General features: G+C 42.2%; 1 protein-coding gene across 4 annotated transcripts in view; it reads right to left on the bottom strand.

The window, feature by feature from the left end:
• LOC105704027 overlaps window positions 1–15811 on the bottom strand; it is a 132536-nt gene that overhangs the window by 18081 nt on the left and 98644 nt on the right. For all 4 annotated transcript variants that reach the window (XM_012432868.2, XM_012432867.2, XM_012432871.2 and 1 more), the window contains 3 exons: window positions 9225–9349; window positions 8621–8828; window positions 6390–6504 (listed from right to left, as the gene is read on the bottom strand). In XM_012432868.2, coding sequence (XP_012288291.1) covers window positions 6390–6504; window positions 8621–8828; window positions 9225–9349 — 448 coding nt within the window. The remainder of the gene's footprint in view (window positions 1–6389; window positions 6505–8620; window positions 8829–9224; window positions 9350–15811) is intronic.

The raw sequence follows: 15811 nt of genomic DNA, 5'->3' as shown, positions 1-15811 counted from the left end.
TCCGCGCAAAAAGAGATGAAATCCTCAACGACGTATCGATGCAGGATCCCGGAGGAAAAGCAAAAATCGAGCCACTTTCGATATTTCAATATACCGGACAAGTCGGCAGATGCACCTCAGTGCATCTGCATAGGATGATTGCATCCCCTGTTCCGATCGAGCAATATGAACTTTTCGGAAGACCCGAAGTGCGCGATTTTGCCTAAATTAAATTCCATTTTACTTTTCCTATATACGTAGGCAGTTGATTCGAATTTTGTGCATTGAACGAAACCAGGAAAATGTTATTCAATTTGAAATTAATTTTCGAGAAATTTATTTTTACAAAAATGATATTCAAATAATTCAACGAAGAAGAAGATGCAAATTCTTTAAAAGATTGATCCGAGAAATTACCAGTGCATTCGATATATATACTGTTAACAATATTCTTTAATTTTATATAATGTAAGTGTACAAAATTGTATTAAGATGCAGGCTTTTCAAAGTACCTTACAAAATTAAAATGCATGGATATTGAATACAACCACGAGCGTATGACTTATAAATGTAGTACCTGAATAAAACTTCCGAAATATGTTTCATGAATTTATTGCTCCTTTTTAATAGCGTAAAAAATCGAATTGCCTCTCATATATTGTATGCATATCGGGATGACCGGGGCACTGAACGATGAACTAAATATGTCCAATCCAGTTTTCAGGACGGTTGGCAATTTTCCGAGAAGTAATGTGCTTTTTTGCACGTCGTTGGCCTTTATACATCGCGATTTAACGTTTCGTCGAAATATCGGGAATTACAGGGGACCAATGAATTGGATTCAATTAAAAACTCAATTGATCCGCAGGGAATCGGACGCGGTGTAACCGGAAGTCCGTGCAGAATTAATCGAACGTCTAGTATCGACCGGATGTCCATTCAATAATACTTCCGAACGACTGACAAAGAAGGGTCGATTGCCGTAGTCGATTAAACCAAAATCTCGGCCGATTAATTCCGACCCGTGGCCATTTAAAACTTCGCCATCTCGCCGACGAGTCTGCCATCTTTAAATGTTAATTTTATACGAAAAAGGGAGAAGTTGGAATTAGGTTGCCGAATTGCGAAACTACTTCTTCCTTCGAATTAGTTCCCTTCCGCTTGACGTAGGTTCCTGTCGGTCTAATTAAATGCACGACCCAATCAATTAATTCACCGAAGTAGAATGTTAGATGCAATGGCAAAGTCGTTTAACAGGACTCGATGTTAATTTCGCAATTTCGACAACGTTTGCAAGTATAAAATCTGATTCTAGTATTGCATTAGAGGTGAAACAAAAATTGGCCCAAAGTGGATCACCCTAAAAGTTACCTAATGTTAAGAGGAGAACGTTTAGAACGACTAGATAAATGACCTAATGTAGAAACGGAATAGAAGTTGCAATGTCGAATCGTTAACAAGACTTTATGCTAATTTCGCAATTTCGACAACGTTTGCAGAATTAAAATTTGATTCCGGTATCACCTTAGAGATGAGAAAAATGAAAAAAAGAATTGGTTCAGGTGTGTTCGCTAAGAGGATCATCTCAGAAGTTATCTAATGTGAGGAAAACGTTTCTACATTCCCGAGAGGCGAATCGCTGCGAATGCAATTGCAAATTAAGTTCGAAGCTCAGTGGAGTGGATTTTCTTTCCCGCGAAGGGATTCTTCCGTTTATCTCGGTTTTCTCCCGAGCATGAGACATCGCCATCCTTCCCTTTCATCCTCGCTTCCATTATTCCACATTCTAGGTGCAAACTCTCCGACGTCTTTCGCGCTTGTTCTCCATTTTCCGAATGCTTCTTCCTCTTCCAGCATTCTTGTAAGAGTTCGACTCATAACCATCAACGGCCGGCAGGAATTTATTGATAAAGAAGTTAAAAAAAAAGAGTCAATTCTTTTCAGGCGCCATTCAGAAAAATCAGTCCCCCGGAAAAATCGCTTAAGAAGTCTTTAGAACTGGACGAAGGAATAAATTCCGAAGGACAAAATGCAGCAATTCACCTAGTAGATAGAAAATGGATTCTCTCGGGGTTCCCGCGAAAGAATCGCATCGAAAGATCTCGATTTTGCGAACCGACGTGGAATCAACGTCGAGATGGAGAGAAGAGCCTCTTAGGAGATTAATTATTCAACGCCACTTCTCGGGATGTTACTTTCGGATTATCCCCTGGAAAACGAACGAGTCGGCTGATGGCGAGTATTTAATTTCACTGGGGGAAAGGTCCGACCACCTCGTCGAAGCACCCCAAGGGTGACGAAAAGTTAACGAGATTATTAGGAGGAAGGAAGTGGAAGGTAAAAGCCGGGAGAAATCAAGGGGAAACGATGGACCGCGGGGAGGGACCCGGGAAAGAAATGGAGTGAAAATTCTTTCAGCCTCCACCGAGACCCGGTGAACTCGAAACTTCCGACGAAGGACTCGGAAATTCCTGATAATTGAATTTTCAACCCGAGAGAACGACTCCTCCCGTTGGAAACTGGAATCGACTGCTGCTCCCTTCGTTCGATAAATTTCTATCGGGCGTTCAAGACTTGACCAAGTTCCAAAGTGCCATGAATTGGACAGTTTTCATAAAAAAATGTTACGCCCAAATGTAAGAACAAAACGTAACATGTTATTTCTGCTTCCCTAGGCAGAAAATAAGAAGGAATTTTCTACGTAAACCTCCTCTCGGATGTGAAATTATATGTATTATCCACCTATTATCCAGTAAGATCTATGTATCACTAATTTCAACGGCAAGTATTATTACTGTATTTAGGCTTAAACAGTAAACGAAAGAGAAGGACGTCAAGTTGCATTTCTTTATTTTCACACCGATATCTAAAACTAGCGGTTTTTTTTAATCATTAAATAGTATCCTTGTAAGATACGCGTATTATTTATTTTCCATTTATGTTCAGAATCGAATCTATATCTGGACACGAAGGTGGACAAAGGGGAAGGACATGAAGCTACATTTCCGTTTCCACATCCGCATATAAAATCGTACATTTTGCAAATTATTAAAGATATCCTTGTGAGATACGAGTATCATTGATTTTCCATTTATATCCAGAACTGAATCTACAGGTAAACATGAAGGAGAAGGACACGGAATTGCATTTCTATTTTTATATCTTCATGTAAAATAGTGCCACTTTTAAAAGTTATTAAAGGTATCCCTGCAAATGTGATGCACGTATCACTGATTTTCCATCTGCATTCGGGGTTGCACCTGGATTTGGATCTGAAGGTAAACGAAGGAGAAGGTGGCGGAGGAGGATCCGTTCGAGCGAGAACACCTCCCTGGTTTAAACCCAATTTGCAAGTGCAGTTGCGACCCGGCTGCACCTGCAGTAATTAAATGAATAAATAATTTTCACCTCGCTCGGTTCCTCGCCCATTTTGCCCCTCTCTTTGCTCGTCGCACTCGTGCTCCTTCTCTGTCCCTCTTTCAGCAATTTCCTCTTTCTCTCTTCTGAATGCAGGGTGTTACAACGGGGTGTTCATTAACTTCTCGCGTTGGAAATCCGCGTTTCCCTTCGCTCGCGATTAATAAAACGGCTCCGCACCCTTATTAGCCCGAGCCAGGCTGATTGGCCTATCGACTTTTCGGTAAAAATTATAGATTAATACGAAAACCAGGGAAACCAAATCATTAAGGGAAATGGGGTACCCAAATTAGCTCCAATTCAGCAATCGCGGTCTGAATTATAAATTTCGCATAGAGAAATACTATTAATTTCACGAAGCGAACAATTTGTTGCACCAGAAAGTGTTTTTACAAATTGATTACCTATACATTTGTTGAGGATTGTTTTTAGTAAAGTATTTGACACGACATGTTTCGATTACTTTAGGAATTGGCTTTGGAATGAATTTGTTGGTTCGAATTTGAGCACGCCAATTTCCAGTTTATTTCTCGCTCATTCTCTGTCTATGAATGTTTAACTTTCCCTCTGCAGCACGGAACAATCGTTACACGATTCTATACATTAAGCTCCCTCGCTTTTCCGAAAATTCACGTTTAGGTCAATTCGTAATCGATGTAGTTCGGCCGAGCGCTTATTGGCCGGAAGCGGGTCAATCTGCCGACAGATCGATTTTTAATCGAACACTCGCGAGGGCAAAACCAACTTCGAATCCGGAAGGACGTGGTGGAATATTAATTTTGCGGGAACGTGTTCAATCGTGGACACGCGAACCGCGACGTGTCGCGTGAAAAGCTTGAAAAATTCAACGCCAGCGAGGCCTTCGTATCGAGTGTGACGGAATTCTATTTTCCTCATTTTCCCGCAATATCATTCTTCGTTGAAAAAATCATGGCACGGATATGAGCCATCAATTAAGAAATTCATTCTCAGAAAGAATAAATTATGCGAGCAGAATCTACCCTGCGGTCGGGTTTAAAAAATCCGAAATAACTGGTCCTCACTATCGCACGGAGCGAGAAACGAGCGCATTTCCCGGGAAGATTTCCCAGCCAGATTGCGGGACATTTCGGAAAAGTTCAAAAATTACAGACTAGCCGCAAACAATTTTAAGTGTCGCAAAATGTGAGCATTTTTTAGGCGAACTCCTGGCATTGAAGTTTTTTCAAATTTAAAGAGTCCTTTTGGCGCATTGTAGGACCTTTGCTGAGATGCGTGCATTCTAAATAATTCATGGGAATCGGACGTTATTTACTGCGTTTCCAAAAAAAGGGTAGCAAAAAATAGGGAAAAAAGGCGACATGCCGCGCAGACTGGACACGAAAATCGGTTCTCTCCTCCGGACCGTCTATCCCGGTTTTTTCCTCCCAGACGAAAGAGATCACGCCCACGGATCCCGCGGGATTTACAGGATCATGCCCCCTTCTCTCTCGCATCACCTTTACCGTCCCATGCATTCGTCTTTTTCCAGGGAGCAAGGGAATTTCGCCTTTAAGGTCGTCGACGTCTTGCCAATTTTACGGCTGCGATTTAATCCACCGGCAGACGTTTTAGGCTCCATCCACAACCGCGAAAGCCCTCCACGTCGATAAATTAAGGACAAAAATGTCCAATATTAAATCTTTTAATTAAATTGAAGAACTCCCACGAAAAGGTCATCCCGAATATATCACGTGTAATTAGGTCATTTTGACGATCAAAGGGATTGTACGCTTTTTAGTAAAATGATATCGTTACATATCAGAATTTCTACTTAAAACGTAAAATTCCTTTAAAAATATCATCGCGAATACTGATACCTATGAAATTCCATCATTTTATGACGTTGATTCGCCTTTCGTCAGTATTCAAAAGTCGGGTAGAAGGTTCAAACAGATTTGACACGTTTTCTGCCAACATTAAGTTATTAGGTATCAGGGCTTCTAATTAATCCGAAAAATTCCTGCAAATAGTCATCACGAATATACGAATGGAATTTGGTAATCGCACTTCGATGATTCCCCTTTTTCTCAATATTAAGAAATTAGATAAAACGTTCAATGGGATTTTACCGGTTCCTTTGTCGAAATTAGGGGCTTGTAACGGCGAATGATTCGCTGTCGACCAAAGTCAATCGCGTCCCCAGAAAAGTCAATTTTCGGTCCTCCCTCGAAAGCTTCCCAAAGAGAAGAACCGATAACCGTGCAATTTACTGGGAAGAGTAATCCCCTTTGCGCCTTTAGGCGTCCTACACAACGCCGAGAGGGTGACACAAGAAGGACTTCGAAGTGGCCATTTGTCCACCTTTTCCTGGCGGAAGGGAGTAGGAAAATCCCCCAGATATTCAGCAGAGCCTTTCACGAAAGCACTACATTTAACATCTCTCCGCCTTTCAGCAATTTGCAATTCTTTCTGTGAGTGAATTTATGTTACCCTTTATCAGAATAAACATCCGCTTACCGGCGATTATCGGCGTTCCCTCGCGATTTCCAAGTTTCGCGCGCGAAGTCTGAATGAAATCTTAATTCGCGACGGGTCGAAGACTCGCGATGAAACATTAATTGATCTCAGGGAAACTTTTAATGGCCGACAGACTGATGAGGGGATTACTTGCGGGATGTTCTGTGTTTTGTACGGAGGCGGCACCATAATGGCGGCGCCTCGTGCGACGGAGAAGCCTGAAGATTTCCTCGGAATACCATGATTTTTCACGCCCGACCAGCGGGTTTCCCCAGGGGCGATTTTCCCGCAAATTAGGTGTCATCCACCCCAAGCATTTCGCCCCTGGGGGGTCTACGTGCTGCGACATTATCGAAAAGGCATTTCCACCCCCACGCCGCCCTCCATTTCCCCATCTAGTCTCCGAACTTTCTCGCCAGGAGAAATTCCAATGGAAAAACGCGGAAGATCAGGAAGGCGTAATCTTCTCGCTCCCAAATTTCCCCGAGAAATGGGATTTTTCTTTTTCGACTTACCAGATGTTAAGGAACTTCTCGCGTACTTTGCGCTTCACGCTGTCGCTTTTCCGGCGATACTGCAGTCTTCGACAGGCCTCGGACGAAATCGGCTCCGGAAGCTGTTTGTAGAATCCTGGAAGTGAAATAAAAATTTCTTTCTGATTTCTTGCTAATAACGCATTAATAAACGAGGATATAAGATATAACAGAAATTAGAGGCATCGGTGCACCAAAGATTCGAGATCAATCGGAGCAAGTCGAGCACTTGTCAATCTCCCTGCAGAAAAATTCCAAAAATTACAATTTTTTAGGTTGAGAAAATTAACTCTACATAATTATGTTACACCAAGTTACCGGTGCACTGTTCGCACCGCTGATTGATCATGTTGACCATGTCGTGCTTTCAGAACTAACAAAGATCTATGGTAGAACTAGTCCGTGGGATAATTAATTAACACCACGCTAAATAATCGAGCACATTACTTTAGGGACGTAATATTATCGCAATAGCGAAATTCGCAGTTACTAATTATTCATAAATTTCCGGAAAATTATGTATATTCAGATAGTGGAGGTTCTCGTGCGAATTTCGCTTTCAGGGTCCAATGCCGAGGCTTTCCGATGGACCTGAAGTTCATTGAGCTTTTCCGCCCTGGAAATGTCTTCAAGAGGAGGGTGCCAGAAGTGGAGGAAGGGGAAGGTGGAAAGCGTCGATTTTTCCTTCGAGAGGAAGTCCGAGGGCGAGATCGACCGCTGGCCGCAGCCCCGAGATAGGAATAGCGTTTTTGCAAATATTTATACAGCGGCACGCCGCTGTTTATTCGCCAGTATATCCGTCGGTCCCGTCAGATCTTCCTGGGGTAATTGAAAAAGCTCTCCTCCGCCCCTCCAGCATTTTCGAAACGCCTCCACTCCGGACTCGGTGCAAGTTCGATCTTTTCGAAACCGGCCCAGGGTTCGCCGAACTTTCCCGATTTATAGAACCGACGGAAATACGAGAATATTTACCCTGGACCCGGGATTACTTCTCTTTTTATCGAAGAACTTCGAGACCCCTTCCATACCACCACAGGGGAGGAAAATATTTAAATGTCCTCTAGCGACCCTCAAATACGAAATTTCATAAAATTTCTGCTGGTTTCCCATTGCCTTCCCAGAGTTTTTACTGACAATAGTTCGTATTAAACATCTTCACGAATTTGTAGTCCAGAACAGAGAGTTGTCCGTCAAGGAGATAGAATTAAAGGATGTTCGAAAAAAAAAACATATTAAAGAAATGGAAATTACATTCATTAAAAACTCTCTTGCTTTGTAAACTTAAGAAGCATTCAGAGCTTTCTGGATCTTCCATTGACAATAGTTTGTATTAAACACGTTCACGATTTTGGAATGTAGAACAGAGGGTAATCCCTCGACTTGCGCAAGACAGAACTCAAGGACTATTTGGAAAAAAAATTGTAAAGAAATGGAAATTAAATTCTTGAAGAAAGCCTCTAGGTTTCTTAATTTGCAAGAAGTATTCAGAGCTTCTCGGATTGTTCATCGTCAACGGTTTGTATCAAACTTTTTCATAATTTTATAGTCTAGAACAGAAGGTAGTCTTTCGATGTCGGCAAGACAGAACTCAAGGACTTCTTCAAGAGAAGAAAATATAAGGAAACGGAAATGAAATTCTTTAAAAAGGTCTCTAGGTTTGTTAACTTGCAAGGAGTATCCAGGGTCTCCGAATAATATGTCACTCGCAGATTTCACGAGCATTCTTGTTTCTTTTTCTACCTCTGCAAGTTACAGAACGGCATTTGCATAGGGAAGCATTTACAGTGGATAAATAGATCTGTTGAAGACAGGACAAAATAAGATCCTTGCAAGGCTACGAAGGATTAATTTTAGGGAATATAAAATGTTAAAGACGAACCGCAATAAATGCTTTCATGGAAAAATAATGCATAAAATAATATGTCACTCGCAGATTTCACGAGCATTCTTGTTTCTTTTTCTACCTCTGCAAGTTACAGAGCGGCATTTGCATAGGGAAGCATTTTCGGTGAATAAATAAATCTGTTGGAGACAGGACAAAATAAGATCCTTGCATGGCTACGAAGGATTAATTTTAGGGAATATAAAATGGTAAAGACGAACCGCAATAAATGCTTTCATGGAAAAATAATGCATAAGATAATCTTTTCGGTGATGAAGATTCTACCCTGGGGGAAATTGAAATCATCGGAAGGAATCCGATGGAAGCTTACCCAGCCAGCTGAGATGCTCGGTAGTTTCCAACTTGTTCTTGAAGATGTCGACCTGTCGTTTCAGCTCCCGAAGTGCCAGAGAAGGTGCCGTCGAAGCTGCTTCCTGGTGTTGGCGAAGTTCTCGCTCCAGGGCTGCTACGCGCCTTTCCAGGGCGCGTAATAAATCTGCCTCGATCATCCCCGAAGTCACAGGGTGGACGCCGACAACCTGCAATTAATTATTTCAAAATTACTTAATTAATCACGTCAATTAATCATCTCACAGTCTACATCACTATCTAGCATCATATCAATTAGTCATTTAAAGATGCATATCATTTTATTGTGTCAGGTCAATTGAATGTTTTAAAATTTTCCGCGAGCTTTTGGGGAAATCAAGAAACTAATTCCAAAATTCGAGGAATTTTCTCACTTCCTCGCGTTCATTTTCGAGCCTGGAAACTGCGAAGGAGTTGAATTAATGCAATGAATGTACCTGAAAAGGCTACGTGGAAAAAATATCTGCAGGGAAATACGTACATTTTAAACGTCCCCCGGAAATTCGGAGCGAGCAAAAACCTCCTTAATGATATTCCTCGTTTATTTAAATAATTCATTTTCTCACCTGCAGGGTGTACGGCGTTTCAGGAGTGTTCGGTGGAAGGTTGGGCGAAATGTTCAGGAGCTTTTCACCCTTTCGAAGCTTCACGATGTCCAGAGGGCCAGCCTCCGCGGCGCTTCTGAAGAGTTCTGGAAATCACGTGGAATACGTCATTTCTCGAAACTCGCCGATCGATTGGTTTCGATTTTCGTTTCCGACGAGAAGGAAGACGTCGAATTCGGCCGCAACTTGTCGACGGCGGAACGAGGAAAGGGAAAAGCTGGAGTTGGTTTCCGGTCGATACTCGAACCTCGACGGAGTTAGTCGGGGGGAAATGTCTGCGATTCCTCGAAAGCTCTCGTCGACAAAAACGAGAGCGAAAACTAGAGGAATCGCGTTAACGGCGAACTCGGGGTTCTCCTTCTTTTGCAAACAATCGGCCCTCGAAATGCTGCAGGCCCACATTATTTTAGGGAGCGAGCGAAAAAAACAGCTGACCACCGCCATTTTGGCTAGAAATTTTCCATCTCTTTTTCTCTTCGATACTCCCCAAGTACTACATTCATCGTGTTCTTTTCGTTTCGCGTTGGACGCGGAAATGGAACCAAATAAAAATAGCGTGTCATATATTACACGATACGCTAAACCTTGATCAAGGTGGATTTTTATGGATTGATACGATATCCTCAGATTTTAATGGTCCTCATTTTTCCCTTTGTTTCGGAAACGAGATCGAGTCACTAGGGACGCGAGAGGAGAGGAAAAGTGAAGAGTTTTAATATCGCAGACTGTAGTCTCCCCCCGGGGGATGAAATCAAACCAAAGAACAGAAAACCTCGCTATGATAGCCCCATCAGCCTAGATCGAGCTCGGAATTTTCCGTTCTTTCGCTTTTCCGCGAACGAGGAGACTCGACGAAACGTCCTGACGGACGAGGGAGCGAAAGGAAACCGAACCGATAATGCGAGAGTGCTTTATTTCTCCAAGTAGGAGAGAAGTAGAAAAAAAAAAGAGAGAGAGAAAAACGAAACCCTTAGCAGAGCGATCCCCTCATTTTCCGCCTCGGGAGGAACCGCAGCGGAAAACCCGCGATGCAACTTCCGTCGTGACGAGATTTCTCCGGAGCTATTGGTCCATTCGCGAATGGCGAAAGATCCTTCTCGAGGAAAAGGGACGGGGAAAGAGGGGGAAAAGGAGACCCTGGGATAATCTTGGGATTGTTTGTTACGTGAAAGAGGATTGCGCGTTTCGACGAAAGATCCCGAGGCAGCATCCTTTTGAAAACGAGAGAACGAGATGAGAACTCTTCTATCTTTTTTTCCAAAAAGTTCAACTGAGTCTAATTAACGTATCTACTTCAAACTTATAGCCCTTAAATTCGTATAATTATTACATTCTTTTTCTATACAACTCCCATATTTTTTAAATCACTTTAATTAGGGTTAACATGGTACTGGAGAAAAATGATTTTTAAACATTTCTTTAATGATTCAATTTTGAGACCAAATTTAGACAATGTGCGTAAAGGAAAATATATATGTGTTTTTGTTAACACTAGAACTACCAAGTCTAGTGAAAATGACTGATTTGAGATGACCTACCACAGTCAAAAAGAATCCCCCGGTGGCTCTAGTATTAAAATCAGTTCTGATACGCTTTATCGTCTTTTCCCTAATTTGCAGCAAATTGGCGGCAAAAAGATCTCCCTACACGCGTCCAGCTCCCAGGGGAGATAGGAAAGTAACGCAATTACCCGCGAGTTCTGTTGCCGCGCAAACCACATATCTAACGAACGCGGTTCCCTTTACGAATGGGGTACATTTTACTTTTCTCCGGCGTTTTAATTACAACTTTGTGAAGCACATTATACCCGGCTGTTTTAATGCCATTATTACCATTGAAATTTAAACCGCAGTTTGAATTCAAACATACGCCGGTCGGAAAGTTCAATTAAACGAGACCTCGGGGCTCGGCCACTGCACACATACCGGCCAACAAATGGAATTGACAATTTGCACCTTTTCAGCATTATTTTGCCCAGAAATTTCGCCTCCGCAAATTCTCTCGTTACGACTTCTTAAAAGCACCTCCCTAAATACCGTCTTCTAACCAACTTACTCCCAACAAATGGAATTGACAATTTGCACCTTTTCAGCATTATTTTGCCCAGAAATTTCGCCTCCGCAAATTCTCTCGTTACGACTTCTTAAAAGCACCTCCCTAAATGCCGTCTTCCAACCAACTTATTCCCAATTAAATCCCAGATCTATCATCAATAACTAATTTCCATTGCTACCGATTCAATCGCCGGAATCTCCCGATATATATATATTTTTTCTTTTTTTACAGCTTTTCTGGATCCAGGATATCGGCGCGCGAGGTGGGAATAAAAATGGGAGCTTTCGATCCTCCTGAATCAGAGACGTTTGTTCTCCCTGCGTAATGCACGGCCCTGTTGCAAGGGCATGACGCATCCCCGGGGATGCAGCTGCAGCTGCACCTGCCGGTAACGCTCCCACATACCGCGACCTGGGCGAATTGATTTTCCGGCCAACATCCGTTGCGCTTCGCTCTCGACCCCGTCGACCGGCTCTGAATCCTCCTTTTTCGACATTTCCCCTGAAATATTCAGAGAGGGATAGAGCCGGTCGCGTTTCGTCGGGGATCCGACGGCGAACATCCGGCGAAGAACTTTCGCCTCTGCGGAGGAAGAAGAAGAGGAAGAGGAGGAGAAAAGGGTTGGTTGCGTTGCATGTAGGACAGGAACAACCAGGGTGGCTGGCTAGCCAGGGCTGATTTATGTCGCAGGGGGTTATGCGAAACGTTCCGCGTGCCTCGTAAAAAGGTGCTCTTTATTAGCTGCAGGAAAAGCACCTTGTATTCTCTGTGGAAGAAGCGCCCGCAAAATGGCGGAAAGGTGGCTTCTTCTTCGGCTCCTGGCGACCCGAGTCGAAGTTATCGATCTCGGTTGAAATTCTACATAGTGCACGTCAGTGAAGCTGGTATAACATCATTTGAATTTTTTATTTCTCAGTATACTACACTGTTAAAAAAAATATTATTTTATAACATGTTTGTTGGAAGTTTTATTCAGACCTGAGTAAAGTGTATGAATTTATTCTTTGTGTTGTGCCAGCACAATATTCTGTGGACTGTTGACCACTTCAAAATTCCTAAACTGTACGATCTTCCGATAATACCTTGAAAGAATATTATTACGAGAAATTCATATTTTTTCATAATCTTTTACTTCCTCAAAGCTCACTCCGAAATGGAAAGTGGATTTCCCGGGCATTGGGCAATAAAAAAATTGCATTTTCATCCCGTTCTTCTCATACGATAACTCATTACCTCCACGACAGGCTGATTTTTAATTTTCCGTACTTTCGTTTCCGATCACTAGCGATAAGCGCTTTGGAAGATACGAAGTGAAGATTAAGACCGATCGAGGAGAAAGGTTTCCGCTCGTGATCAGCCTGCGGCATTGTCTCCGATTGGTCCAAGGGCTTAGGAGGCTGAAAAATGACTCTTTGTGGATTTACGCGGTAATTGCATCCTCGAACGACGATCCTGGTGTGTCCCTTGCAGAGGGATTTGCCTCTGATAACCTTGCAGATAGGGAGCAACCCTTAAACAGGGTCTCCCGGTGTTTTAATTAATCATATACGCCCCCGTTTATATTTATCTGCATTTTAGAACTCTCGATATCAGCAATGACGTGTAAACGGCGGTTTCTTAATTAGAGGGGAATTTCTGCCGCACTCCTCGGATTCCGACGTCGCTTGAAAGCGTCTTTTATCATCTTAGCAGATAACGCATACCAGGCGACTCCAGGAACCCCCGCAAAGCCTCGTAGATTAAACGGGAAAATTGGGACGCGCGGATTTCTCACTGTCGAAATACGGAAACACATCGGAAAGCCAGACAAGGAGAGATGCGCTCGGTATGCAGAAAAGCATTAATTAAACCCAAGCTCGTGGTCAGTTTCAGAAGCTGGATCTCGCAATGCGTCGAGCGAAATGCTGATCCAATTATGACATACCGATTAATCGGGTGTCTTCTAATTAAACCGGCGTTCCACCCACACAACCCTTTCCACATGCGTCATCAAATTTCTCCGCAATTTTCTAAATAAAGGAGGCCTGAGACTTTTCCAAAATCCCTACGTAAAATTATTTGTACAAGTAAAATAATTACACCCAAAATATATCAGAAACGGTTTCTTAATTACTGTATCAGATGGATCCACATTAATCGTCCCTGGAATTTTAATCCGTTTAATTTAAGTTACTTTAACCCTCATGCCTTCTTTGGATCCATTTAACCCTGACTATTTCCCTTTTCTTTTTATACATACACGTCTTCGCCATGTTTTTAATTATATAAATATTAAGTATATAAAGGAATTTCCGGTAGTACTGTTACCTTCACATTTCATTATCATGGATTTGTTTGAATCCGATGGCAGTAAATGTTATAAGAATGCAAGAAAATGTCAGGGTTTATATTTCTTAAATGAAATTTAGTTTCAGGGACAACCATATGTGCAGCGTGTATTATTTTTTCTTGTAGTGACGTGAAAAAAAGGTTTGTACATGACAGGGATTCAAATGAAAAGTTGTGGGCGACTTCAATGGCGAATTAGTTCTTCTTGACCACGTGTACATGCACCTCCACGTTTTTCTCTCCCGTTTGAACGATGGCAATCGTCGCGAAGTGCAGCTTCACATTTACGAAGCTTCGAAACGGGCCGTCATTTGTACCGACAGTGATGTCACACGTCCCAGAATTAAATGGATCACCCGGAAGAGCATTGACGAGCTGTCGATAGATCGTCCCATATAGCGTGCGATCGCTTGACATTCGCGCGCTACACGTGCACTCGTTATCAATACTCTTATCAGCGCATTGACCGTCAACTAAATTTCCGTAGTCGTAATCGGCCGTTCCTTGAACCGAGCTTGATTTATTTACCCTATTCACCAAAGAACTGCAATACCTAAAAATCTGATCTATCATATCCGATAATCAAAAATGGGCATAAGGAAAGATGGACCAAGACGATATCAGAACAATTACAAGTACATATTAAAGAAAAATGTACTGTCTTAGCACAATAAAAGGGAGCTATAATGCCATGCTATTAATTAGGAGTATTCATTAAACCCAAATTGAATCCTGTCTCTATAGGTACAATATCCCAAAAAATATATTTAAGTCTCTGATTTAAACCATCTTTATTTGTAGGTGACCCATCTTTCAATGGCTGAAGGGATGCATTGATTTATATAAAAGTACGAGGAAATAAATATTCAAATAAATGTAATTATGAATATTCCTGAAATATCGCCCATGTACTTTAGAAACCATCTACCATCGATACCTCAAAGGTGCACACAGGTCCAGAAGGTACATACACCCTTGAGACCAGGGCACTCAGGAATCCTCGTTAAATTAAGTCTGCACTCGAAGCTTTAACGACAAAGCTTCGAGAGCAGAGCTTTTGGGAGCTTTTCCCCGATTCACTTTACTTTTCGGAGTCTCATCTGGTGGGTCCTGCAAGCCATCGAAAAATGAATCGAAATGTGGGTCGGGTTCAAAGAAAAAAAAAAATAAATTAAAGCGAACGAGCACTTGGACTTTCGGTTATATACGTGACAAGGGAAGGACTTTCGATTCACGAAAGCTCGTTCGGACTTTTCCCAATGTAGAATGCCACGACGAGGGGATGAAATTCAGGTCGGAAGGCGATCGAAAATCGGTCGGAGGGCTCCGAAAGGAGTTCGAAATCCAAGGGGGCGTCTTTATCGGACATTTTTCGATTGGTTAATCGGGCGGCTGCTGAATGGACCAGGAGGACGAGTTGGAGGTAACAAGTTCTGCCGATGGAAATGATAAAGCGAAGCGACGATTGGATTCCGGAGCCTATCCGGTTGCACTCGAAAATTGGATTTCCTCGCTGCATTGACGAGGAGGCGACACGCGCGTCGCTTCCACGGAAATAAAACCCGCGAAATGTGGAAACCAGGCCTAACTGGAGGTTAATAAAAGAAGAGGCCTGTATCTTGTCTTTTAACATGTACAGAACATTTTTTAATTCCGTTAACGAAAATTGCGACTGGTCCTTGAAACCTCATTTCAGGTCAGAGAAGAGAACATTTCAGGGAAGTTGAAATTCAGTGGAAGAAAAACTATAATGCGAATGGAAAGTGCACTTCTGGATCAATATCTTAAATTATAGTTATTAACTTTTGTTAAAATTAAAAAACCCGCAAAAGTGTCTTATTCGAAGCGACCGAATTGAGGAGGGTTCCACTTCACCTGAGGGTATCAAATTTATAATTTTACTGTGGCTTTATGTACTAAAAGTGTGTTCTATGCATTTTATTAACAGTGTAGGAAAACATATGCGCGTTGCCATTATTTTTCTAATTGAACGACAGTACGTTTCCCTAGCATAAGTAACGGGGAAAAACCTCGCAGTGACATGTGCAGAGGTTTGCATGAAATGCATTCAGCGACACGAATGGAAAGATCACTCTAATTGGCCGACCAGGAATGATCCAAGATTGTGGGCCTTTAGAAAATTAAGCCCCGTTCGTGTTTACAGA

This window comes from Orussus abietinus, unplaced genomic scaffold (assembly GCF_000612105.2).
Source record: "Orussus abietinus isolate OABI.00-Male unplaced genomic scaffold, Oabi_2.0 scaffold7, whole genome shotgun sequence".
Taxonomy (NCBI): domain Eukaryota; kingdom Metazoa; phylum Arthropoda; class Insecta; order Hymenoptera; family Orussidae; genus Orussus; species Orussus abietinus.
This window is presented reverse-complemented; position numbering and strand designations above follow the sequence as displayed.